This window comes from Anoplopoma fimbria, chromosome 15, assembly GCF_027596085.1.
Source record: "Anoplopoma fimbria isolate UVic2021 breed Golden Eagle Sablefish chromosome 15, Afim_UVic_2022, whole genome shotgun sequence".
In the NCBI taxonomy this organism is placed as follows: domain Eukaryota; kingdom Metazoa; phylum Chordata; class Actinopteri; order Perciformes; family Anoplopomatidae; genus Anoplopoma; species Anoplopoma fimbria.
In genome coordinates, this window is record NC_072463.1 from 8,463,084 (window position 1) to 8,489,105 (window position 26,022).

The 26,022-nt window shown below is 41.3% G+C and overlaps 2 protein-coding genes across 9 annotated transcripts; one reads left to right on the top strand and one right to left on the bottom strand.

Moving 5' to 3' along the window:
* Positions 1-190: 190 nt before the first annotated feature.
* Positions 191-11,801, bottom strand: hltf (helicase-like transcription factor). 4 transcript variants are annotated; one of them, XM_054614545.1, is made up of 25 exons: positions 11,688-11,801; positions 10,948-11,150; positions 10,681-10,847; positions 10,240-10,382; positions 10,009-10,085; positions 9,617-9,688; positions 9,094-9,285; positions 8,701-8,775; positions 8,541-8,601; positions 8,307-8,364; positions 7,855-7,913; positions 7,690-7,737; positions 7,372-7,473; positions 7,176-7,267; positions 5,931-6,074; positions 5,574-5,706; positions 5,084-5,219; positions 4,639-4,818; positions 4,301-4,416; positions 3,047-3,228; positions 2,778-2,900; positions 2,465-2,577; positions 1,856-2,036; positions 1,434-1,514; positions 191-1,130 (listed from the first exon to the last, which is right to left on the bottom strand). In XM_054614545.1, the coding sequence occupies exons 2-25, from the start codon at positions 11,143-11,145 to the stop codon at positions 987-989; spliced, it is 2,877 nt and encodes a 958-aa protein (XP_054470520.1). In that variant the 5' UTR covers positions 11,146-11,150; positions 11,688-11,801; the 3' UTR covers positions 191-986. The 4 variants fall into 4 exon arrangements, with proteins under 4 accessions (XP_054470520.1, XP_054470523.1, XP_054470522.1 ...); XM_054614548.1 differs by lacking the exon at positions 11,688-11,801 and adding an exon at positions 11,591-11,636; XM_054614547.1 differs by lacking the exon at positions 11,688-11,801 and adding an exon at positions 11,577-11,614.
* A 440-nt stretch (positions 11,802-12,241) lies between these two features.
* On the top strand, positions 12,242-25,022 carry LOC129103906 (serine/threonine-protein kinase PAK 2-like). 5 transcript variants are annotated; one of them, XM_054614550.1, is made up of 15 exons: positions 12,242-12,558; positions 17,364-17,557; positions 17,659-17,765; positions 18,544-18,691; positions 18,783-18,799; positions 18,912-19,025; positions 19,221-19,344; positions 19,437-19,500; positions 19,643-19,691; positions 20,562-20,674; positions 20,780-20,897; positions 21,148-21,247; positions 21,343-21,539; positions 22,277-22,414; positions 22,936-25,022. In XM_054614550.1, exons 2-15 carry the CDS (start codon positions 17,380-17,382, stop codon positions 23,020-23,022), a joined length of 1,554 nt encoding a protein of 517 aa, XP_054470525.1. In that variant the 5' UTR covers positions 12,242-12,558; positions 17,364-17,379; the 3' UTR covers positions 23,023-25,022. The 5 variants fall into 5 exon arrangements, with proteins under 5 accessions (XP_054470525.1, XP_054470526.1, XP_054470529.1 ...); XM_054614551.1 differs by having other exon boundaries at positions 12,242-12,386; XM_054614554.1 differs by lacking the exon at positions 12,242-12,558 and adding an exon at positions 15,233-15,376.
* The last annotated feature ends 1,000 nt before the right edge of the window (positions 25,023-26,022 follow it).

A 26,022-nucleotide genomic window follows, 5' to 3' on the forward strand; every position in this document is an offset into this window, starting at 1 on the left:
CATGAGTGTGGAAATGGAACAAAACTGTAGTGAGATCAATTAATGCAGATCTGTCCTGTCATGTAGCTGTTTACTGTACATCCCTGTAGAAGCGCTAATAAAGAACTGTTGAAGAATCACCTTTTATCCATAACCTCTGTCAAGACATTTTTTTTTGCTTTATTCTTTATGTATTATTGATTATAGGGCTTCAATTGATTGTCTGGTCAATGAGATTTCACAGAGTAGTAAAAAATGGCGAAAAGTGACATCTTTTAATATCTTGGTTTGTACGACTCGTATCATAAAACAGAGAAAAGCAACAAATCCGAACATTTGAGAAGCACATAGTGCGACCACTTAAATGATTATTCGATTGTGTAGTAAACAGATGTTTCCATTTAATGTCATGATTTTGGTTAAACAGACATTGAAGTTCTGAAAGCTGCTCCGTGTCTGTTTAAATACAGTAGCTTCAAATGTACATTATCAGCAGGCTGCATTTCTTCAATCCAGAGATGCCAAACAAATAAATCCTACGTACAGAACATCTTAGTCATCACGGCTGTTACCTCAAGCTGCTAGAACAGGTGTGCTTCTCTACTCAGTCTTTATTCCGGGGGATAAACTTTTGACGAAATCCTTATCAGCCACCTCCATATTTTAAACACAGCTTTGACGTTTTTATGATCAAGTTGGAGATAAAGACAAACCGCTCCTACGCATCGCTACTGAACAACAGTGTTTTGTCCTGTTAATGATCAGTATCAAAACTTTAAACATGAAAAATAAGTAGAAATAAAACAGTAAGAACAGTAACAACATTCCCGATGAACTATAAACACTTTCAAAATAGCAGAAAATTGACAATGTGTACAAAATAAATCTCGGTGGTCCTTCGGATGTGACCTGTCTGAACCATCAGGAACACAGGCAACTGTTTGAACATGGACTTATGTATTAACATTGGAACAACACAAACATTGGAACTGTACTTGGTCAGACGTCTACAGCTCCATCAGAGCTTTGATTTCATCCATGCGAGACGTTCTCCTATCACTGTTTTTGGAACCAAAAGCCTTCTCCACCAGGTCCTGCTTCTGCCTCTGGATCTTCACCATGTTCTCCTCCACTGAACTTTTCACAATGAACTGCAGACACACACAAAATATAAATATAAATACATGCTAAATGTTCCAGTCAGGGATTTCTCTCATGCACTTTTCTCTCTTTTATTGAACTACGGATAATGCAAATGGATTTCAGCCTTAGAATGTAATATTATATAAATAATAAAACATATTAGCTCTGAAGAAATCATTTTCATCATCAGGTACCTGAACATCAGTCTTGTTTTACAGACTTGTGATGCCTTGCCACTGACAAGAAATTCACTTAGCCTTCACCCAAATACAAAAGTACTAACACAGATGGTTTAGTAATAGATTCCTGACCTTGGTGACGAAAACGTTCCTCGTCTGTCCCAGACGGTGGCAGCGGTCGATACACTGTTCCTCTGTAGCAGGATTCCATGCCTTAAACACACAGTCAATAGAAAGCAAACATGCAGTTAAAACTGAAAACACTTTACCATCTCTCTGATTTAGACATTTTCAGGGTTTCTCGTGATCAATTTAGGTCGTAGATAATGGCTTTAAAAATCGTCACAATACTCATAAATGGCATTTGTTTCTATTCTTTTATCTGTATGTACTCTTATAATTTTTTTTGTTTTGTTTCCATAAAAGTGTAAAAATGTTTGTTCCAGTAAACCTGCAGAGATAACATACTGTATCAAAATCCCTTCAGCGTACACAACCTGATACATTTAATAAGCTGTGTGTCTGGTTGGTTCCCGGCCCAAATCTGCACTTACAGGGTCCATGAAGAACACATGAGAGGCGGCAGTCAAGTTAAGCCCCACCCCTCCAGCTTTGAGCGACAGAAGCATGATAGTAGGGCTGTCGGCTGCAGGGCTCTGAAACTCCTGGATGACCTGAGTCCTCTTCTTTTGGCTCATGGTGCCATCAAAACGCACAAAACTGAAACCGTGCTCTCTGGTGAAGAGAAAGGAGGACAATAAGGTCAAGAGACAAGTCATAAAATAACATAACGGACAATTTCATTAACTAGATCTAGAAATGATCAACTTGAGAGCTGTTGGTGCACTGCTAACAGATATTCCTTGACACGCATACATTTCTAAACCTGGTCTTCTTCCACCTTAGAGCCACAAATCCAACAGTTTATAAGTTCCAATTTCTAAATTAAAATAATTGTGAAAGCTGTAAATGTAGAAACCTACATTTTCAGAAAAAGGAAAACAACTCCCGAACCTTCCACCATAGCTGTTGTAATAATTCAATTCCACAAAAAAGTCGTTGAAGTATACTTACGACTCCACAGCTATGATTAAAACAAACATAAAAAATACAAGCACAGACTTCTAAAAATCCTGAACTACTGCTGTGAATGTGTGTATTACCTGAGTGGAGTCTCCAGTATTGAGAGGAAGCGTGTAAACTGAGAGACGATCAAACACTTAATGCTGCCGTCTTCACATCGCAGCCTGAGCAGGTTTCCCATCAGCGCCTGCACCTGCATCCATTAAAGAAAATTACTTCAGAGGAGGAACAACACGGCTCTAATGAAGTAGCATTTAAGCACAAATTTTATCACTGCCACACTGCTCAATAAGAGTGACTTAGGGTAAATAATTAGGGGAAAGAGTCACAAAACAGTGTTTTTATCATTTTATCACCCAGTTAATTCTGCATCCTCAGTATGTGCAGCTGTACCTTTGAGCTTGTCCTCCACCCCTCAGGGTTTGTACTCTTCTCTTCCTCCATATCCTCCTGTGGAAACTCCACCAGTTCACTGGTCTTGATCTCAGTTCGACAGAGAGGACAACGCGCTGTTTCCTGTGCACAAACAGAGCATAAAGAAAAGATAGATTTGTTGATGATTAGCAGCTAATTAATTGATTACACAGAAGTTAAAACTTGCCTTTTAAGTTGTCAAATGATAATCAATTACAAATCTGTGTCTGCTAAAGGCAGCACATTACCTGCTCAGTGCTGATAACCTGGGCGATGCAGGGCCGGCAGTAAACGTGGGCGCAGTGTGTAATGACGGGCAGGTGCACCGACTCCAGACAGACCGAGCACTCCTCGTCTGAGCCGCTGGCCAACACAAACCGCAGCTTCTCTATCAGACGCTCCCGCATCTCTGCAGGCGTCGCTGGAGCGCCTACAGACAACAGATTTGATAAATTGACATGTGAAGAAATGAACACAGAGGAAAGAAACCTTTCTGAAACATGTTTTGAGGCCAGAGTTGTAGCTACAATTTGGGACACAAACATCATGACCTCTTTCATTTTGGGAATGTGGGTTTTATATTCTAGGATTAAACACATTTTATACATGTTGGGTTGGATTGACGTATTCACCTCACAGACTATATGTTCATAAAACAGGTTCGTTAATAAGTTGCAGCAATGTTAACCTTTTGCACATGTTACCAGCTGCAAATAATGAATCAGTACCACAGTCATACAGTGAAATTCATGAGCTAAAACTGGGAGAAAAAAAGTAATGACTATTATACATTTTCAGGGGCAGCGGATATTCTTTTAAAAACAGGAAATGAACAGAGAAAGAGAATTAAAAGGGTGAATAGCAGTAGAGTGAAGAAAGGTTGAGAAGGCAGATAAATAAAAATATTATGAAAAGAATTGGGAGAAGGATTTTTGCACAGTAGGGATTTTCACTTGTCAAAGCAGGTGTAAAAGCACAGGTGTAATCAATAACACTAACGAGGGCTCCTTTCCATTCAAGTGTCTCAGTAAACCAAGCAATCATGCACGATAGCAGAGCATGGAACAGGTGCAAACGCAATGCAGTCATCGTTAACGTTAATTATTACACCTGCTATGACAAGAATATAAGTGTTCACACCATCCAAAAAGCTGCAGATTAAATTCATTACACACCCACGGTGCACTCACACAGGTGTTTTCAATTATTCTGTCTGATTATTCCTACCATCAGGACTGTGTGGGCATGAAGAGGAGAAAATGCTCTCTGTAAATTACAGCGGGCACATTTTAACATTCCTTGATTGTCTTTACAAAAGTGAAACCTGGGTATCAGAATTTATTTTTCAAAAAATACAATATATATTTTCAACCAAATAAAAAATAACCAGAAATCTCCTGCAAGCCATTCTTCAAATCAAGTGACTCAATGGCTTCAAACGCTATACTCTATATACGTTATTTAGTTATTGCATTAGTCTCTTTTCACACTGCAGGTCTTACCCAGGTCTGAGGATGTTTTTTGCAGCAGATCAGGGTGGCAGCAGTGCTGTCGAAGCCTCATCAGGATGGCCAACACATCAGCATAATTCCTCAAGACTGTCCCTTCAGTTACGTATCTACACACACACACAAACATAATAAAGATAGCTTAAAGAAAATGCACCAATATGCAGCTGTTTACAGGAAGAAACTGTAACATTTAACGGACATTTATAAACAGCTGTATGTTCTGTAAAAAATGGCCTCATACACCAACTTTTTATTTGTTGCTGATCAGTTTTATCATGTCGTTGATTTTTTTCAAACATGCACTTGTACATAAATACACCGACACATACCTGCCGATGGTGTTTCTCCCCTCATTGCGAGCCAGCTCGTACTCCTCTCTCTCCGACTGGCTCAGCTCGACCTGTTCCACACACACTGTCTTCTCAGGCAGAGACACCAGGGGGCGCCCGTTCACCTGGCTGCCCTTGGTCCGCCGCAGGGTGATGCACTTCACCAGGCTCTGAAGGTTCCTATGTGAACAGTATCAATTGTCTGAGTTTATTAATACCTTATTATCACTCCGGTGGCTTCACTGGATAATCAACATAGTTTGTTAACACACCAGCTTCCTTATAAAATAGCAAACTGGTACGATATGATCAATTATTATAGGACTTTTAAAATGTCATTGGAATGTCACAACAAAAGCCTGATAACTGATTTCAGACATACAGCGCCCTCTGGAGTGTTATCACTACAGTGCAGCAGTGTAATGTAACGTTTGTGAGCACTCACTGCAGGCCGGCCCTGTCTCCTTGAGTGACGGGTCTCTGGATCACTCTGTTCCACCACTCTCTGGCATCGAAGGGCTTCAGACGCAGGAAGGCCAGCAGCATCCACAGGTCCTTCACACTGTTCTGGATAGGAGTACCTGGTGGGACGGAAGAATGAACACACACACAAACATTTGGGAATTGCCTCAATGATGAGGCTGTAACTGTGTGCGCTTGATTCAATCATTCAAATAGTCAATATGTGCGGTGGACTAGTTGAATAAATGTATTACTGTGATATTATCTCACTGACTTGAATTGATTGTATGGAGAGATGACCGAAACAATAATTAATTACCACCCAGACCAAGTATGTTTGTGTTTTAATATGTTGGACTATATGCTCTACCTCATGTGCCACAGCCGCCCCATGTGTGTGTGTGTGTGTGTGTGTGTGTGTGTGTGTGTGTGTGTGTGTGTGTGTGTGTGTGTGTGGTAAAGTGCAGGTTTACCTGACAAAATCCAGCGTCGCTGAGCATTTAGGCCAAGCACAGCCTTACTCATCTGTGCATTAGGGTTTCTTACGACGTGTCCTTCGTCCAGCACAACCCTCAGCCAATTGATCCCATGGAGGGGACTCTTATTCTGAAGAGTAAAAGAAACATTTAATTTAAAAAGCAATTAATCTCTCAAGGGAATATTTACATGAATAAATTAATGAGCTCCTATTAGAGGATTTTTTTCTTATCAAAATAAATGATTGCAGTCAATGCCACCATATTAGGAGTATCTGCCATATTTTATTTTCTGTGTCAACACCTTGGTAAACCTTACAGGTACAGATAAACATGTGACCTGTCCCCACTCACCCCAAAGTCGGCAGAGAGGACGTTGTAGGTTGTAATCACCACATCCTGAGAGGACAAAAAGGTCTTGCTCCTGTTGCGCTCTGCGCCGTAATACAGATACACGTTTAGCTTCACGTTAGCACGTACATGCTGCTCAAACTGGTCCTGCACACACACACACACACACAAAAGGACAGAGGAAGACAGCATGACATGGCTGACTTTGGGGATAGAATGGTAGCATTGAACGAAGCAAATGGAAGCATTGGCATATGACACAATTACGTTTGGTAACCTTCAGTGACAAGAAACAATACAATACATTTAGAAAAGGTATTGCACAACGAGTAAGATGGGAAGTGTTGGGATGAATTAGCAGCTGGTGGGTGATAATATTTAAGGTCCTCCATCCTCTAAAGCTATGGGAGGCTGGATGGTGATGGAAGCTACAGCTCTGGAGAAAAACTGTTCTTTAATCTGTTTGTTCAGGATTTGAAGGCTATGTATGTCTTTCCTAATGGCAAGGGGACAATCAGACTGTGACCCGGGTGAGTTGGGTCCTTACTGAGGTTGTTACCCTTCTTGAATACACTGTGTCCAAGTTAAGAAGCACAGTTCTCACAATCCTCTGTGGCCATTTTTAACCACCTGGACCGAGTCTTTCCAGGTCTCGGCAGAGCAGCTGGCATACCACAACACGGCACCGTAGAAGAGACCATACTCTCTATGGTGCTCCTTTAAAAGTTTATCAGGATCTTAGACATATTTAAATTTTTCTCAGGAAGAAAAGCCTCTGTTGAGCTTTCTTCACTAGGCAGAAGGTGTTAAGGGGCCATGCTAGATCTTTCTTTATGAAGATTCACAGGAATTTGATGTCATAAACACAGTTGTTGGACCTGCTCTATGCAACGTGTCTACTCATTGTCCGATATAAGTCCCATTATAGTGTCGTCAGCAATCTTTGTTTGAGGAGTGCATGGGGGTGCAGTCATGGGTGAAGAGAGTGAAATGGGCTGGACTAAGAACACAACCCTGTGGTGCACCCAGGTTCAGGATGAGAGTCGATGAAGCGTGGTTGCCCATTCTGACCATTTGCTCTGTTAGTCTAACCTCCCTGGTCAAAAGCTTACAAAAGACCAACATAGCTTGTTTTCCTACAGCCTTTTTTGACAAGACTTGTCATGTTAATCTTTCACTTGTTGTTCAATGTGGCCCTGCCCACACCCATGAAGTTCAGTGACAGAAAGTGTAATGCTGGATTCCTACCAGCCAGTTGCTGATCACAGAGAGTGGGCAGATGATGAGAGTTGTTCTTGCTGATAAGTCATCTGCACTTTCAGTGATGGAGGAGTCCACACCTGCACATACAAAAAAAAAGGTACACATAAATCTCCAATATGACAACAACATTTTCTTTTTTTCCTGCCAAAAATAATATAGTATGTATACTGTTAGAACTCACTCTGTGTAGGAGCGGCAGTTTTCTTCTTCTTTAGACTCGTATCTGCTGCTGAGCCACCCAGTGCTGCAGCAAAGTCCAGATCCTCAATAAATTTAGGGGGCTCTGCACATAAAACATACATATAGGGATTCACTTCATAGGGAATGGTGATAATGATGTTATGTAAGCAAAATTACAACAGCATTGAGGAGTGTCACCCCAAGAAAATCAATATTACAAACATCAGTTCACCAGTAATTTGTAGAAGATGTGTCTTCAACATGCACTTACATGAACATATTATAGTGCACAAATACAAAGACTTTACTGGACTTGTACCTTTTAAGGGCTTTCGCTTGGTCGCTTTCTTCTTTCCTTTGCTGGTACCTGGAAGTGGAGAAGTCAGGTAAACAATGTATGTAAGACACAAAAGCAAAGGAAGGCGAGCAAAACTGTGAACAGACCTTAAAGGTGGTAGATATGGAGATGAAAATCAATTCTTACTCTTTTCTGACTTGTCCACTACGTCTGCCGAATCATCACAAATCACCTCCACCTGAGAACTGACCCAGACAGAAGTACATAAGATATATGCAGAGAGCAAAGTGAAGTGAGCTAGATCGATAATACCACTGACGGCCCAAAATGTTATTACATATTACAAAATAGGTGTGCATTTGTGACATGTAGACTCACGGAATGTATGGAAATATGTCCAGATGTTGTAATTTGCATTCTTAACTATGCACATAAAGATTTTTAAATGATTTTTGGGGACTTTTTTTGCCTTTATTTGTTAGTGCAGCTCTACACAGGAAAGGGGAAGAAAGAGGGGGGTGACCTGCAGCAAAGTTGGATTAAAATCTGGGCCGCTGCGGTAGAGACTCAAACTTGGTGCCCATGTACATATGTCTTATTATGTCTGAGCATGTCAAATACAGTTAAACCACACTTACAGGTTTGAGCGTAGCGAACCAGCTGCTGCTTCACTCATTCCTGCTCTACTGCTACGACCTGAAACAAAAACACACCATCTCTACTGTTAGTGCTCCGTTTCTGTTTTTGTATTCAAGCATGTGCACGTTTCCTCCACACTCACTCACAAAGAGAGATAAATGAAGACTGAAGATGACAGAAAGAAAAATCAGCTAATCCGCATCACCAGCTAATTTAGGGAAAATTGAGATTACCTTCCAGTTTGGAGGCCATCTCTGGTTTAGTTTTGGCTTTGACAGGTGAAGGCTGCTCCTCCTGCACACATGTAAACAAACACTTTATGATGGCAGAACACAAGTCAATCAGACTGCAAAATGATTAAAAACTAACACATTCACACATAGCTACACTTACACATTTCTCCACAGGCAGAGGCTTTCCTTTGTGAAAGTTGGTGAGAATCAGAGCGATGGTTGTCAGAGTTTTTCCCTGGAAAACATAAACAGGGGTTTGGTATTGATTCATGTCTGCTTATATATCAGCAGTGTGAAGCCTCTTATTGTGGTAAATGAATTAAAAAAAAATCAGCTTCGAAGGGTCAAGTTTCAATTATCCTTTTATTGGAGAAAACAATAATGTTAACCTGCCTTGTTTTTTAACACATTCATACATTTCAAAGTTTAAAACACAATTTTTCTCTACTACATACAGTAACTAGCAACTGACAAAACACCCCATCATGATATGAAAAAATAAATATATTATTTGAAATAGTAATGAAATCACATAACAGTCTGTGTTTCTCACCAGTCCCATGTCATCTGCCAGTATCCCCCCACGAATTCTCTCTGGTATTTCTTTGGCAGAGAAACATGTGAGGCGGTTATAGTAGAGCTCGCCTCGCCTCTCCCAGAACGGCGGCAGCGCAGACTTGTTTTCTCGAGCACACATCCAGGACAGCGCCTGCTTCTGGTGAGGCAGGAGAGGAGTTCCCACAGACTGCAGAGAAAGAGAGATGCATGTTTACGATAAAGTTGCACTGAGACACTGACAACACACACATATATTTCAGGGTGCAAGAGGGACACAACTCAGAGGTGAGAAGAAGTTTCTCCCAAACAAATGCAGCAAGAAAGAGATGCATGGTTTGCCGACATCAAATCACAGACATTTAGCAGGTGACCTACAATGTGTCCAATATAAGAATAAGTTTCATAATAATAATAATAATATCAATAGTTATTGACATATTTGTTATGAGAGTAATAAAATATACAATATAAGACAAAAATGCATAAAATAAAGACAGTTAAACAGGTCGAATACGCACCTCGGCTGCTTGTTTCTCTCCGTCTTCACTCTCCATCAAGCCATCGAAAAGGTTGTCAAATGCATTCTTCAGCTGAAAGGAAAAAATGAATTTTAACTGCTGACTTAAGCCCTAAAGTCTGTTTCACAATGTTTAGAAATAACTGCAAATTAATTTCATTCCATATGAGTTAAGCATTAAAGGTAAACAACATTTGAACAATTCATTCTGTAAGCACGAGAAAGACGTATTGTAACGATTGAGTAAAGAAATGTCAAAAACTGAGAGGAAAGAATAAAGATGTTTCTAAGCAGACCAAAACAGATGCAAAGTTATTATTTTTTTTACTTTAATTACATGGAGAAAATGTCTATAAAGTTTTATATTACATTGACTGAATTTAAGTAGATTACCTCCTCTGCAGTTAGTGGGATGGTCAAGCCTTTCTTAGATGACAACGCACGGGCACCTTGACTATTCTGATTTGCACCTGAAATCATACACACACAGAATAAATGGTAAAGTTGATGACAACACCTGAAAACTCGACATTTTATATCCAACAATGCAGGCTATGTGGATAAACGTGAGGACATCCATTAGGAGGCGAGTGAGATCGGATGGATGAGTGTGTTTGTTGGTACCTGTTGCTTTGCCTCCTCCTGTGTTCAGTTTAAATCCGCGACGAGCCATGCTCTCGATCACAGCATTTTTGTTTTCTTCGCTCCCCCAGAAGGACAACATCAATGGCATGGTGAACGAGTTTTTCGTCCCTGAGGGTACCACCCTGACACGGCAGAGAGACAACAACACACACACCAAATCAAACGCTGTTTATATTCCACTGTGATAGCGTTCATAGTTTTAAAGCCACAGAACAATGAAAACATGATATGAATAAGAAAAAAAATCTTAGCGAATACAGACGTTTCTGAGGATCCATCAATACCACACATATATGCCTACATTTGGGGTAAGTCAGGTATTTCAATCAATCCTTTACCTTATGTGTTGAAAAAAATCTTATTCTGACATCAACATGTGAGCAGAGAAAGACACTGACATCCCAATAACAATCGACTCACCCCTCAACTTTAGCCAAATTGTTGTCCATGACATGAGCCATAGCTGCTGCCAGCTCCCGCTTGATGTGGCCCACTTGGTTGCCATAGATATTGGCGACCATCACTGCATTGCGGTCGTACTGGTTCTGTGGCTGTCTCACTAGACCGACCATCTCACCTTGATTCACCTGTGTAGAGAGTAAGACACACATGATTTTAATGGCTCCTCAACCTATAACTACACTATGTGGCAATTCGCCAGACAAATAAAGGTTGATTGATCCTCACCACTCCTGTATAATATCTGAGGCCGACCACAGTGCCCTGCAGGTGGCCAAACAGCACGCTGCCATCTGCGTCCGGCTCCTCAGAGGCTGCAGCTCTGATGGCCTGGGACAGGGTCTCTGGGCTGGTGTCATAACGGTCTGCGAAGAGGTCCACCTCACTGTGCCTGTCCCAACCGAACCTCCACCTCCGGGAGAACATCACACCTGCAGCACACACAAAGACATCCACAAACAGACACAAAAAGAAGGAGATAAGTTTAGAAAGAGAGGGGGGAAAATGTGTTTAAACTGTTGGATAACAGCTTTAACTGACAAATCAAACCCTGTCCCTTGTGTGCACAGACATGGAGCTGCAGGTTATTCTACAGGAAAAGTTGAACCAGGTTACAAACTTCTTAACTAACAGTAGTGTGGGACACATATGGGTTTGTGTGCAGGAAACTAGCATATTTCTACATTGGATGTTAATGTTGATGGTCTCAATGTGCCTGACACGTTTACCCTGATCTCCCTGAAGAAGTAGGAACTATTTAACCAAATGAGTGACAGCCGTTCAGATAATGTATCTCATTAGCTAGTTAACCCACATTCACGTTAACGTTGTTTGGAAGCTAACGCTAGCTAACGTACATGTTCCACGTTACCGTTAAGTAAACACTAAACACTGCTGGTGTGTGTTACTGCGTTAGCTACACTGTCGGTTAACGTGTGGGTGATTTATCTGCAGATTAAACCTCGTACTATTGTTCTTCTTCTCGGCGAATGTCGACTTTTGAGAGTGGATTTTTTTTTGTTTGGTGTTTCTGTTGCGTTGCTGTTGCGGGTGTTTGTGCTACATTCTGACTGTGTGTCACGTTAATTAGCGGCCGATGGTGTACAACTTCCGGTAGTGACCTTTTAAAATAAAATGTGTTTTATGATGACGTGATCATGTTGCCTATTATTTATTTTGAGAATATTCCGCTGAGACACGCTTAAAACAGAAGGCATATTTTAATTATATCTCTTTTTATTTTTGGTGTTTGGCTGTTTTTTTGAGAATTTATTTCCTTTCTTTCTTTAAGTTCTTGGTATTCTGGTGTGTATCATCATTATGAATATTTGCAGTTGAAAAGTGTTACTTTACGGGGGACTTACAACATTGTTATTGTAACATTTGAAATGTCGCATTATATTAGATACGTTTTATTCTGAAATCAAAGTCAACTTCTTGTTTGGGTGTTTTGTCCGTCAACTTTCACTGTCCGACTGGCAACGACAGCTGCTTTGCATTTTTACGCGCCCTTTGCGTTTAGCCCAGTGAGCGCTACGGTAGCCGGTGAGGTTCCGATCCCTCGGTCCTGTTGTCTACGACGTTCCGCTTCCCTTCCAGGTCCCTCCCCGGGCCAAACAAGGAGCCAGTCCGAAAGCTACTCGGGCGGAGAGACGAGAGAATTAAGCGTGTGTATATTTATTTAAAGATTATATTGTGTTTTTCAAACCTCGGGGGAACTTTTTAAGATATCTCAGCGTAAATCTGGGCCTCAATCGGAGCGACAATCAGCAGCGACGGGGCGGAGCTTCGGTGCGTGTGGCCGGAGTGCAGTCGACTTTTTGCGGTTGACAGCAACCGGTGAGTTAACATTCACAAGAAGTCTGACATGCAAGTTGCATATTTTTGTAATCGTTTGGATACTATTAACTGTATTTTGCCACTAAGTGTCTGCTTCTTCCATGACTGTTGAGGAGGTACTTTTCTAGTTCCTAAAGGGGTTAAAATAAAGTAAACCAGGCACGACACCAAGTTGGATTAGTAGCTTGCTTTCTTTTTTAATTTGAACCAAAGTAATTGCAGTCTACAGGACACTATAATACTGTGTAATAAAACGTGATGTTGACACAAAGCGTGTGGAGTAACAGGCAATGTAGTCCGGCCTACTTTACTAAAATGGGCCTCTGAATATCTGACTTACAGTTCAAAAGCTGGTTTGCTGAAATTGTATATTTAAGAAAGCAGAAGACTGTACAAACATTTACAACAAACATACACTGTTATACGTGTGGCTACAGCACAACCTTTTTTGTTTTCTAGTGGGGTTTAACATATTGGAGACAGTGTGGAGAAGGAACTAAACATCTTTCAGAACTTCATGTGGGAGATAGCCAAACACTTGATGGAAATATGTGAGTTGCAATGGGGGAGTTTGGAATCATGCCCTCTGCGTTTCCAAAACCTTAGCCATGGCCTTGCCTGAAAATGCTACAAATCAGCGTATACATCTGTGACTGTGACTCCTCAGTCAAGGCCGGTTATCCTGCAGCTAAACTGAACCAGCCATTCATGCACTGGACCTTAAGTCTAACAGACTTCCACTGTGAGTCCTGAAGCCGGTTTTTGTACCTGGTCCAGACTGTCCAGGTACAAAAACCTAGTCGAGTTCTTCCAGCATCCTGGGACTATAGGTTGCCAGGTTTGTGATTTGAGTCCTCAGAATGTTGACACAGGGGTGAGGCATCTGTTTGAATAACAGGATAAGGTGTTCAAGAGTGGGTGTGCAGCTGGGCAGTGTGTTTACGCTCCATTCACTGCCAGACCCATAATCAGTGAACTGACTGTAGAGGGAGTCAGTGTGCACTTATATAGTACAAATGTGTGTGTTTTTTACGTCTGTCTGTATGCTACTGTGTGAGTGAATGAAAGGGGTTAGAGTCTCTGTGTGTGTGATTGTGTGTGTGTGTGTGTCGGCTTCGTCACTCCTTCCAGGAAGTCCTCCGCAGAATTTCCTTTTATAGAAGCTGAATACAAAAGGCCTGCTGTCCACTTCCTGTAAACAGCTCGGTGGCTGTGTTAGCTGCGTTTTGGTTGGCCGGCCCGATCCTGTGACCCTCTGGCGCACGGGGAGTTCCAGGATGAGGAAGTGGGCTTCCCTTGATGGCGGCCAGCCACAGGGAATAGAAAGTGCTCTGATGTAGCAAGGGAGCACAGAATGAGGAATAGAAATTATAGAAGAACAGACTGGCTCTGAGGCACAGAGATGATGAAAAGAGAGCTGCTGTTTGAATTGGGAACAGATGAGAGATGCAATGAGATGCCGTCTGGGTGTAAAATAGTCTGTGTGCCAAATAAGCACGCAGAGGTTGAGGGAGTGAATTATAAAAAAAATAAAAGCACAGAGACAGGAATGTGAAGGAAAGGTTCAGCCTGCTATTAAAAATGGATCATATCCACATCAAAAGGGCTGTAACGATTAGTCAGTTAACCAATTATTTGATTGACAGAAAGATATAACAATATATTTGACAATAGATTAATCATTTGAGTAAAAGTGTAGCTGGAGCCAGCAGCCGGTTGGCTTAGCTTCTCACAACAACTGGAGACGGGGGGAATCAGCTAGCCTGGCTCCGTCTAAAGTTTTACAGGGGGATTGGGGGGGTTATGTGTGTGTCAGACCATTCCTTGGCTCGTCTTGTAACTTCCCAGTATCTCCATAACTGGTCCTGGCCAAGAAATAGTTTGGCACCTAACCCTTGTAAAAAGGCTGAATTGTCTTTTTCTTTTTCGACTTTTTGCTATATGTTTGGGTTAAGCTAAGCCACTCCTGCTACATATGTAACTAACTACATATGTAACTAATTTTGGGCCTATTACCCAAAATGTCAAATCGTCCCTTAAGATGATTAAATGATGAAGTCTTTGTTGTCAAGCTAGCTAATTAATCCATTTAATCATATAAGTGCTACTAGGGTGTGTGCAGTTATACAAACACACACACACACACACACACACACACACACACACACACACACACACACACACACACACACACACACACACATGTAGCCTGCAGTGCTGATGTGTGCACCTGCCTGCTCCCCTCAAAGTGTTTTTTTTTTCTGCTGTGCTCGTAAGCTTAGCTAGAAGCTACATAAAAGATGATCGAGTGCTCACAATGGAGCCCCTGTAGGCAAGAGGAGTGTGTGTGTGTGTGTGTGTGTGTGTGTGTGTGTGTGTGTGTGTGTGTGTGTGTGTGTGTGTGTGTGTGTGTGTGTGTGTGTGTGTGTGTGTGTGTGTGTGTGTGTGTGCGTGTGCGTGTGTGTTTTGTGTGTGTGAGGAGGAGCATCGTGTGTGTGTTGTGGGCAGGGAATGAGGAGGAGCATCGTGTGTGTGTGTGTGTGAGAGAGATAGACAGACAGTCGAACACGCCCAACCCCTGCAGCCCTGCAGCTATGGAATTCCTACTGAGAGTCAACGTGTCTCAGCCTGGGCAGCCAGCACCCAACACTCAGTCCAACACACACACACATACCCAGTCACTGACTTTGAAAATACACATTAAGGCTGGACTCGGTCTAATTTTATCCTGTCGGGACAGGAATACACTTGTCCCATCCAAGATCGCTGAGGAATGAGGCAGCCTGCTAAGACCTGCCCTTAGATGAGAGAAAGAAGGGTAAGGAAGCAGTGAGGGCTAAGTAGATAAATGAGCACTGGAGAAAGCGGTGCATACGCTCGCTGGGAATACAACAGTTTTTTATTGTTTACATGGTCTTCTGTAAAACGCAGAAGAGGCGACAAACAGGTGAGTACTTTTAGGAGCTTATATAAAAGAGGCGAGGGCATTGAAAAGGGGTTTGTGGGCGTAAGAGAGCGAGAGCAGTGTCTCGTGTTCTCTATATGGTCTAGCTCATTAGGTTGCGTTTTTACAAGGATGTGCCACATTGGAGAATTTCAAGATTATGATCAGATTAGATAATCTAAGGGGTTGAAAACACAATCATCCTGTGATTCAAAATCTTTGCACAGTAGAGTCTATTTGCAGTGATAGCTGGGATAGCTTCCATCATAAAGTTTCAGACTCTGTGTGTGTGTGTGTGTTCGTGTGTGTGTTGGTTAATGCGTAAAGGAAAAGAAGTCCATATCAAGATATCTTCACAGGTTCAAAGTTCGTTAATTATCATTTTACAACACCGGGTTGCACAACGAAATGTAGTTTTATTTCCTTTATGCTGCTAGAAAAACAAAAAACAAAACAAAAACGGTAGTACATACCTGTGTTGCATCTTTTAAAATAGCATCATGAGTTATGTAAACTAAAAATTCAACGTCAAGTAACATTGTCCATTCACTGTGACTAGTTTTAGCATCAAGCATCACGGTTGCAAACATATAGTCCGCCTCATCTAGTCCCACTGGAGTCCCGCACTGTGTCGGTATGGAGCGTGGTCCATCTGTCTGGGATGCCAAGACAGCGTCGGGTCTCTGTAAGACGTGGGCACAACATTCTCTGTTTTCCTGATCTCATTTATTTTGTGGTGTTTGGTGTCAGAGGTCAGCGGGTCAGCAGAGCATGACGAGGCTTTATGTATGAATAAAGAGGTCATAGGCACACCTACTGTACCTGAGCCACGTCTGTCATCGGGGTTTGATATCGTGAGGTGTCATTGGCGGTCAGACGCAGGAAGTGAGGAAACCTTTGGTTGCTTCCTGCTTCCTGTCTGTGATGTCACCAAGAATGCAGACTGCATCTGAGAGTCGATCCAACTGCTTGCTCTGCAAGACTGAAAGAGGTGCTTTTGTGCGTGTGTGTGCATGCTTGTGTGTGTGCTACAATCTCACCATATTAGGGTATTGGATAACATTCAGTGTGTCGGTGGAAAAAGTACTCGTATCAAAAAACAATAGAACAGTGTTAAAGTCCTTCACTCAAATTACAACTTGATATGACAAAAACAAGCCAAAAAGATTAGAAAAACACCGGTTTACTATGTAAAAATGCATTGTATTTCATGTGTAGTGGAGTGGTGGAAGTATATAGTATCATGAGCTGGAAATACTCAAGTTAAGTACAAGTACTTCACAGTTTCTCTTTAGCACAGTGCTTGACTGTTGTCTACTTCATGTTTCTGACGTTTCAAACCACCCAGCTCACTTTTCCTTCTCACCGAGCTGTTCTTCACTCCTCTCCCTTTAACTCCAGTTGTCATACCATTCTTAGTCTCTCTCTCTCTCTCTCTCTCTCTCTCTGCATCTCTCTCTCTGTCGCTCTGCTTCTTTTCCTTCCTCATTCATGTGTTACCCTGAACGGGACTCAACACGTCACTTTGCCCATTCAGCCTTGCTTCCTGTTCACACTCTCTGTTCCCTTCGCTCCTACATTCAGTGCTGACCCACAGATTGGGGCATGGGTGGATAATTTAGGTCTGTGTGAGTGTTTCCTAACTTTTTGTTCCAGGTTTGTCTCTCTGTGTAATCTAGGCTAAGCTGTTCTTGATTTGCAACCGTTTGTCAGTAGCATTTTGGGCTACCATGTATAGCTCTGACTAGCATTGTGAAATATCAAAAAAACAGGAAGAAGTGAAGCAGTGTTTGAGCGTGCAACAGACTGACTGTATTTCTTGTCTGCATTGTCATTTGTGCGCTTCATGCCGCCTCTGCAGGTGTACGTGTGTGTAGATGTGTGACAGCGGAGTGTGTGAAGACAAGCCCCCCGCCCCCCCTGTCAGGATGAGCAGCCAAGGAGGAGGAGCCAAGGACCCCCAGTCGGCCAATCACAGTTCTCGGCCGTTGCCGTCTGTGCCTGAGGAGAGGAAGTCCAGAAACAAGATCATCTCCATGTTTGCCTCTGAGAAAGGTAAGAGATGTGGACACATACAGCACATATGGTAAACAAAAAGAAAAGCACACACATTGTAGGGGATGACCAACACATTGACCCTTGACCTTTACCTGCAGGAGGCAGGAAGAAGGACCGGGACAAGGACAGACCTGAGATCTCTTCCCCCTCAGACTTTGAACACACCATCCATGTGGGTTTTGATTCAGTCACTGGAGAGTTCACTGTAAGTATCTAACATAAATACTGTGCGATCTGCTTGTTTTATATTTTGTGACGTTTTACAGATCAGAATTTTACTGATTTACTAAATTGTGTTGCACCTTTCAAAGTTCTAAAATGTTATTGAAATAGACTTATTTTCTTTCTTGCTGAGAGTTGGATAAGAGGATTGATAACATCCTCATGTCCGTAACCATAATGTATAGCTGGTCCAGTTAGCTTAGCTTAGCATAAAGACTTGAAACAGAGGTAAACGGCTTAACAGTCTCACTAACTTCCAGCTATAAATGCACCCTATAGACATGAGTATAAGATAAGATAAGAGATAAGATAATCCTTTATTAGTCCCGCAGCGGGGAAATTTGCAGGCTTACAGCAGCATAGGGTAAAGTGCACACAAGAGACACAGTAAAAGAAAGACAAGATAAAAATAAAAATGAAATAAAAAAACAAGTATTATAAATAAGCAATAAAAAACAGTAGTCAACATCACATAAATCTACACATCTACCTTTCAAAATGTGTTTCAACAGGACCAAAAGATTGAATTGTCAAAGTGTCTGAAAATTATAGTAATGTGTAAATTGTTGCTTGGTTAAATCTAGAACTCTGTCCTATTGGAAAAAATAAAATATGCAAACAGAAAGTCGCTGTAGCATCACAGGCTGTAACTTAACTGCGACTACAGGGGCTCCCCCGCCTGACCTTCATATTTTTGGTCTCTTTGTTTTATTGGTAGATCTCTGTATATGTTTTTTCAATGTGTGTGTTTGCTTGTCCAGGGCATGCCGGAGCAGTGGGCCCGTCTCCTTCAAACCTCCAACATCAGCAAATCAGAACAGAAACAGAATCCTCAGGCCGTGCTCGACATTCTCAAGTTCTACGACTCCACCAGTGGGAAACAGAAATACCTCAGTTTTTCCGCCTCGGGTCAGTTTTCTTTTGCTCAACATATAAATAAAAATCCAATGTTGTTCCTGCGCAGACTAACTCCTCCGTCCTTACACTTTATCTCTTTCAGATAAAGACTCGCAGTCGGTGAGGATTCCGTTCATAACTTCCACTTTCATTCATAACATTACATTAAATATATTCATACTATATGTCTGAATGTTACTCGATTTTAATCTACTTATGTTTGGTTTTACAGTCAGGCAAACAGGGTACAGCCACCTCCCCATCAGGTGGCAAAGATAGAGACGATGATGATGATGACGACACTCCACCTCCAGTGGTGGCACCGCGGCCAGAACACACCAAATCGGTGAGTAAAAAGATTATGATGTTCAGTTATTTTGAACAACAATTTTAGAAACTAAAAGACAAATTATATAAATACTTATTTACTTTCAAAGTAAGCTGAATTTCAAATCACTAATTTGCAAGCGGCTAGAAATAAGAAGAGCAAGATCACCCAAGGTCAGTATTCGTGAAATGGTTCTCTCCTGTGTGGTGTCAGGTGTACACGAGGTCGGTGATTGACCCAATCCCAGCTACAGAGGTCGACGGCGCCTCCAAGGCCGCTGACAGGCAGAAGAAGAAGGGAGGCAAGATGACCGACGAGGAGATCATGGAGAAGCTCAGTATGTAAAACACATGACACATCGAAGGCATAGCCATGTACTATTTTTAGCTCCAGTAGAGCTGACCATGCACATTCTTTTATGACTCCTAGGAACTATTGTCAGCATTGGAGATCCTAAGAAGAAATACACTCGCTATGAGAAGATTGGCCAGGGGTGAGTCACAATTCAGGATAATGTGAATATTGAAAATCGGCTGGAATTTGATGGAGGCTGTTTAGTGGGTTGCTGGTCCAAACTGACCAAAAGGGGGAGATTGTTGACGGTTATTTCACTTCTTACTGTTTGTCACTTTCAGGGCGTCTGGCACAGTTTATACAGCCATAGATGTTGCCACAGGACAAGAAGTAAGGAAACTTCCCCCTTTGTCTAAGAAAACCATTAGTTCTTTGGTTTGCTCTCAACTTAGTTCCATATTTTAAAAAAAATAGATTTCCGTGTCTTTTTATTATAAAGCAGGTCTTAGTGCTCTATAAATACTGTGAAAGTATCAAAACACTCAATACCATGGAGAACAACAAAACCAGCTTGTATTGTGCCTTAAAACGAGCCGTTTGGATTTACGTACAATTGTGATGTCACAACTTTACAGTATAAAGACCATTTCACAGTTTTAAATCTAAACCTTCCAAATGGGTCCCAGTTTATTTCCTTCAGCAGACAAGAAGTAAACATGGACCCAATGTGTTTCCTAGCAACACAATTCTGTTAAAACTGAGTCTATTCTGAGGGTGAGTACAGGTAAATTTAGAGGGACAGTATGAGAAATATAAAGTTTTTTTTAACATTAAAGTTGTAAACATGTCCTAGTAAAAAAAATAGAACTATGAACCTGGAAATGAGCACAACATGTCTCCTTTAATGATGAGGCTGGACTAAAAACAGCCCAAACATCAGTAGGAGGGTTTTGAGGAGCAACTGGAAAAAATTGCTGTAGGTTGAAGTGCTGATTTTATTACGTTACTGTAATAACAGAATTTTAAGATCAGCTGTTTCGATACAGATGTCTTTTCCTTGGAAACTTATTAGAAGACAGTTATCTTTACCTTGCAAGAATACCTCCATTCAGAATACATACTAAAAACCTAATTTCTATGTCTGTTTTCATTTGACAGTTCAAATTTCAGGAAGTTGAAAGTATTAGTTGTACCTCGTAATTACCCACATAGCTTGCGTGCATAGGTTGTACCACATTTACAGGATGTTGTGTTCCGCAGGTGGCCATCAAACAGATCAACTTGCAGAAGCAGCCGAAGAAGGAGCTGATCATCAATGAGATCCTGGTCATGAAGGAGATGAAGAACCCTAACATTGTCAACTTCGTAGATAGGTAACACTGACCGAAGACGTACTGCACAGACAAACGTACGGTACACATCCAAAGCACCTCGTTGACTGCTTTGTGGATGTGACTCTTTGTGTGTGCTTTTTTTAGTTTCCTCGTAGGAGACGAGCTCTTTGTGGTGATGGAGTACCTGGCTGGTGGCTCCCTAACGGATGTTGTGACGGAGACGTGCATGGACGAGGCTCAGATCGCAGCAGTCTGCAGAGAGGTAGGATTCTCCTCAGACAACCCAGCTTACAAAACCTTCCATGAGAACAAAGTGTTGGAATTTTGGAGTTTACTATCTTGCAGTCCTCTTTGTCTTCCCTGCCTTTGCTGGCATATTGCTGTGTTTTTTTGTGCAATACTGCCACCTGTAGGTCAGTGAAGTAGTGTGAAAGGATGGGAAGGAATGTGTATCGCGTCACACAAGGCCATGCTTTTGGGGAATCTTAACCCTACTCCCTCTCTGCGTCCAGGTCCTCCAGGCTCTGGAGTTTCTTCACGCCAACCAGGTCATCCACAGAGACATCAAGAGTGACAACGTGTTGCTGGGGATGGACGGATCAGTCAAACTCAGTGAGGGAGAGCACCGGCAAACATGCAGAGATCCACAGACGCATATTGCACATATCTGACTGAATGACACGTTTGTTTTCTTTCTCTCTTTGCAGCTGACTTCGGCTTCTGCGCCCAGATCACTCCAGAGCAGAGCAAGCGTAGCACCATGGTGGGAACCCCGTACTGGATGGCTCCAGAGGTGGTGACCAGGAAAGCGTACGGCCCCAAAGTGGACATTTGGTCTCTGGGGATCATGGCCATAGAGATGGTGGAGGGAGAGCCTCCATATCTCAATGAGAACCCTCTCAGGGTGAGTGTGTGCTGGGAGAAAGAATGGACAGGTGGCTATTTTGCCAAGTTATTTTCAATATCATACATTTTTGGGGATTTTTGGGGAGTTTATAAAATATGATAAAATGGCCATCATTATTCACTTTTCCCTGGAGGACAAGGTGACGTCTTCCAATTCCTGTTTTATGTCAGATTAACAGGCAAAACCCCAAAATATATTAAATTTTAAATATTATAAAAATGACATCTGAGATGCTGGAATGAGCAAATAGTTGGCTCTTTAGCTTAAACATTAAATAACATATTTATTAGTGCTCTTTATAGTTGCAGGTAGGTGTTTGACTTGTTTACCGTTTCTCCGAGCCAGGCTAACTTTTTCTTCTGTTTACAGTCATTGTGCTAAGCTAAGCTAACTGGCTATAGCGTCATATTTATCTGAGAGATATGAGTGGTATCAATCTTCTCATCTAACTCGAATCAAGATAGCAAACTGACTTTTTTCCCCAAAGTGTCTGGGCTATTTCTTTACTTGCACTGTGAAGATAGTCCATGGTTTAGTTTCTGTTTTTTCTAACAAGACTTTGGTCTCCCCTTATCACATTTGATTAATTATTAACAAAAGGAATGACAAAACATAATTTGGCATGGAGTTACCTGTCAGAAATGCGAAAATCTGAAAAAGGAATGTATTCATATTGGACAACTTAAAGCTTATAACACACTTTTTTCCTTACCATGACATTGTGCTCTTCTTAGGCATTGTATTTAATTGCCACCAATGGGACTCCTGAGCTGCAGAGTCCAGAGAAGCTGTCTCCTGTCTTCAGATCTTTCCTGTCCCGCTGTCTGGAGATGGATGTGGAGAAACGAGGATCAGGCAGAGAACTGCTGCAGGTAGGAGAGACCTACACACTGACTCATACACTGCCTTAATATATCAATGTAACCGCTCTGAAAAATATAACACACCTTAGGGCTGTAAGTAATCTGCAGATTTTATCGTCAAATTGTTTGTTATTGTCTAAGAAATGTCAGAAAATTATGAAAAATGCCCATTATGATAACTGAGAGCCTAAGGTTCCATTTAAATTGCGTGTGTTGTCCAACCAACCGTCCCAAAAAATAAAAAATCAGTATACCATTCATAAGACAAAGAAAAGCAGCAATTCCTGGTCTACAAAATGTCAGAAAATAGACATTTACAATTGTATAAGCAGCAAGTCTTCACAACTAAAAAGCTGGAACAAGAGCATGTTTAGCATTTGTGCTTGTAAAAACACTCCTGTTCAGAGCTCTAAAGTTATTTTTCCTTGTACTGTATATAGATAACTGATGTGAGTTAATCCAGAAAATGAAATTCATTCCTCAACACATTTTATTCCATGTGTCCCCTTCGTTTGTCCGTCTGTCTGTAGCACCCATTCCTGAAGCTGGCCAAGCCTCTGTCCAGCCTCACCCCGCTCATCCTGGCAGCCAAGGAGGCCATGAGGAGCAACCGCTAATTCCCAGTCTCTCAGGACTTTAAGAGCTGATGCCAATGACAGCCAAACCAGCCGTCATCTTCTACCAATCTGCGTTGATTGACCATCAGCAACCTGCTATTTTTTTTTTTATTTTTTTTTAACAGGGTCACAAAACTCCTCTGGACTGTTCCCCCGGTGTTTCTGTACTGATGCCAGAATTATCCTTCCTTTTTTGTGCCTTGTTCTAAAGCCGCATACAGCCATGATGTGTTTTCTATTTGTTGCAGCCAGAGCACATGTGTGTGTTGTTGATGTTGACACGGGGGACTTTACTGCAGGAAGCATATTAGGTGTGTGGTTTCACTGTTGCAGAGGTTCAAGGTTCTTTACACATCCAGGGCCATATTCATAAATTATCTTATCAGTCCTAGGAGCCATTTTGGTTTGAGGAATAGATGCCAAAGATATTCCCAAATCCTTCAGGGCTGCAAACTGCATTTGTCCAAGTAGTGGCAAGGTGTGGAAACCGTCATCTCTGCTGTCACTGGATTGTTTTGATTTTTTTGGTTCGTTGACATCAAAATGTGCTCCAATAAATGAGTTCATAATCGTATTTTTTGAATGCATTACCTGCAGCAGTTAAGAACTTTTGAATTTTCTCTGGGAACTATTCTTTGACCTAGTTTGAGACAAAGTTGCTCTTATTTTTAGCCTTTTTTTTGGCCCGTTAGGAGCTTCTTTTAGCTCTGAGACTTAGCATTATTATACAACATATATTTTTTCCTATTGCATTACATTTTGTCTATCAGATAAAGCGTTTTATGACACCAGCAAACTTGTCCATGACTAGAAATATCTCAAAATATTGCAATAATTTTGTTGTGTGTAGAGACTGGAACCTTTGCAACTGGTTACTACGGTTACTGTTGTTATGGTTACACATGTGCATCCTGACAGGGTCCAACAGTTTTGAAAGTGGCGTGGAAAACGAAAGTGTACCAGTACTGTGCTGTTCTGTAGCCCACACCGTTGGACAAAGCAGCCTTTGTGCTGTGGAAAAGCCATATCAGTATGTCTTTCTGTACCCTGTATGTCACTGGAAATGAAACCATTCCAGTAAAAGGAATGGGATTCAAGCTTTTGTACGTGAAACGTTCAATTATTCTGAAATAGTAGATATGTGTTTCACCCCAAAATACACTATCATTGATAGACTTGACTCAGACTTCACACATCTTCTGCTGTCAAACTGTGTGTGCAGGCTCTTCTGCAAACTATGCAAACCCATCTGAACACTCACAATGATGTTTCCTCTAGATGTTCTGTTTGTCTTTAGCTGTGCCTTTTACAATAGATGCCTTACCGTCGGTGTGTTGGTGCAAGTTCGACACAAAAACTGTATGAAATTGTTTATCTGAATGTGTTGAACTGGAGGAAGACTTATCTTTTTTTTTGTATATTATGTTTCGGTGATGTCCTGTATTTTTTAACAGCTTTTAAAAAGTATGTTTATCATTGTTTTATATTTGTAACTAACACAACAGAAGACATTTTTTTTTGTGTACCAATTTCTGTACCAATTCATCCTCAGTTGGGTGAACTGTGTAATTATGGACTCCAAACCATAAAATGTATTGATAAGCCTGAGACAATCAAGCCAGACCTGAGTCAAGCAGTGTTTGGAAATTATGTTTTAACCTTTGAGTACTAAATGAGATGTTTCTTTGACCTCATTTTACAGATTAGACATCCCTGGAATTCATTCGAAGAAATGTACTGCCTTAAACAGATGCATGCTGAAGTAAAACTCTCTTATTTGGTACTCAACATTTTGACACCCTTCAGAGTACTTGCAACTGTTAACAGGCTGGAAAACACTGTTATGTGGCTTTTGACCAGAAAACACATTCCAGTTATATACGTTTAATATGAGTGATTGAAGAGTTTAAAAGGATTGTGTTGTTGTTAATCATGAGACCAACAACTTCTGGTGTTGAATATCATCCATACAGTATGTAAATTATTATTAAAGGTGGATCTAGGGCTTGTGTCTGGATCAATGAACGGACTTACTAGGCTTAGGGATCCGAGCAGGCCGGGTTCTTTTGTTTGATGTGACTTTTACATTTCTTGTTGGAAAGTCAATCAAACAGCTACAATGAGATGTAAAAGGAGAAACAAAAGAAAGACTCAAAAAAAGTACAAAGAGAACTTAAGAACTACACATTTGTTAAAATGTTAAGAAAAGAAAAAACGACTTCAAAGAGACAAGAAAACCCACAAAGTCATAAAAAAACACTACAAAGTCTGAAGATCTTGCTCCTAAAAATAAGGAATGGGGGCCTTTTACAAGTGTCTGTGTTCAGGGGCCCATGAACTCATGATCCATCATTGTTAGTTTACATTCTCCTATTTTGACAAAAGAGGGCGGTATTCATCTTTATGTTGCAGAAACACACAGACGACTCTCAGGCACACGTGTGTTCACCCGCAGACATAATTTGAATATCTGTTGTGCTTCCCTGCACATCAGCTGTTTTTAAGGCGCAAAGTCTTGAGCCTAGTAACATTATATTTTTCTATCACACCCGCAAAAACATATCCATAATGAAGATGTTACTGGTTTGCCTGCTGATACTGGCAGTCTCCATTCAGGGTGAGACACTGATTTCATTTATTTTACTCTGCACTAACCAACTTTTACATATACAGAGTACAGAGTTATGTTTTTACGTTTGAACTGTTCTTTTTATATTATATATTTAACATACGGTGGAAATGTATTTTTTTATTGTAGGATCGACGGGGAATCCATCTGTGACTCAGTCTCCTGTATCAAAGTCTGCTGCTGTGGGAGAGATGGTTTCTCTGAGCTGTACAGCCAGTACAGGCGTTGATGATGATCTCAGTTGGTACCTGCAGAAACCTGGACAGCCTCCCAAACTGCTGTTTTACAAAATAAGTAGCCGTCAATCTGGTACTCCCAGTCATTTCAGCAGCAGTGGATCTGGACCTGAATTCACTCTGACTATCAGTGGA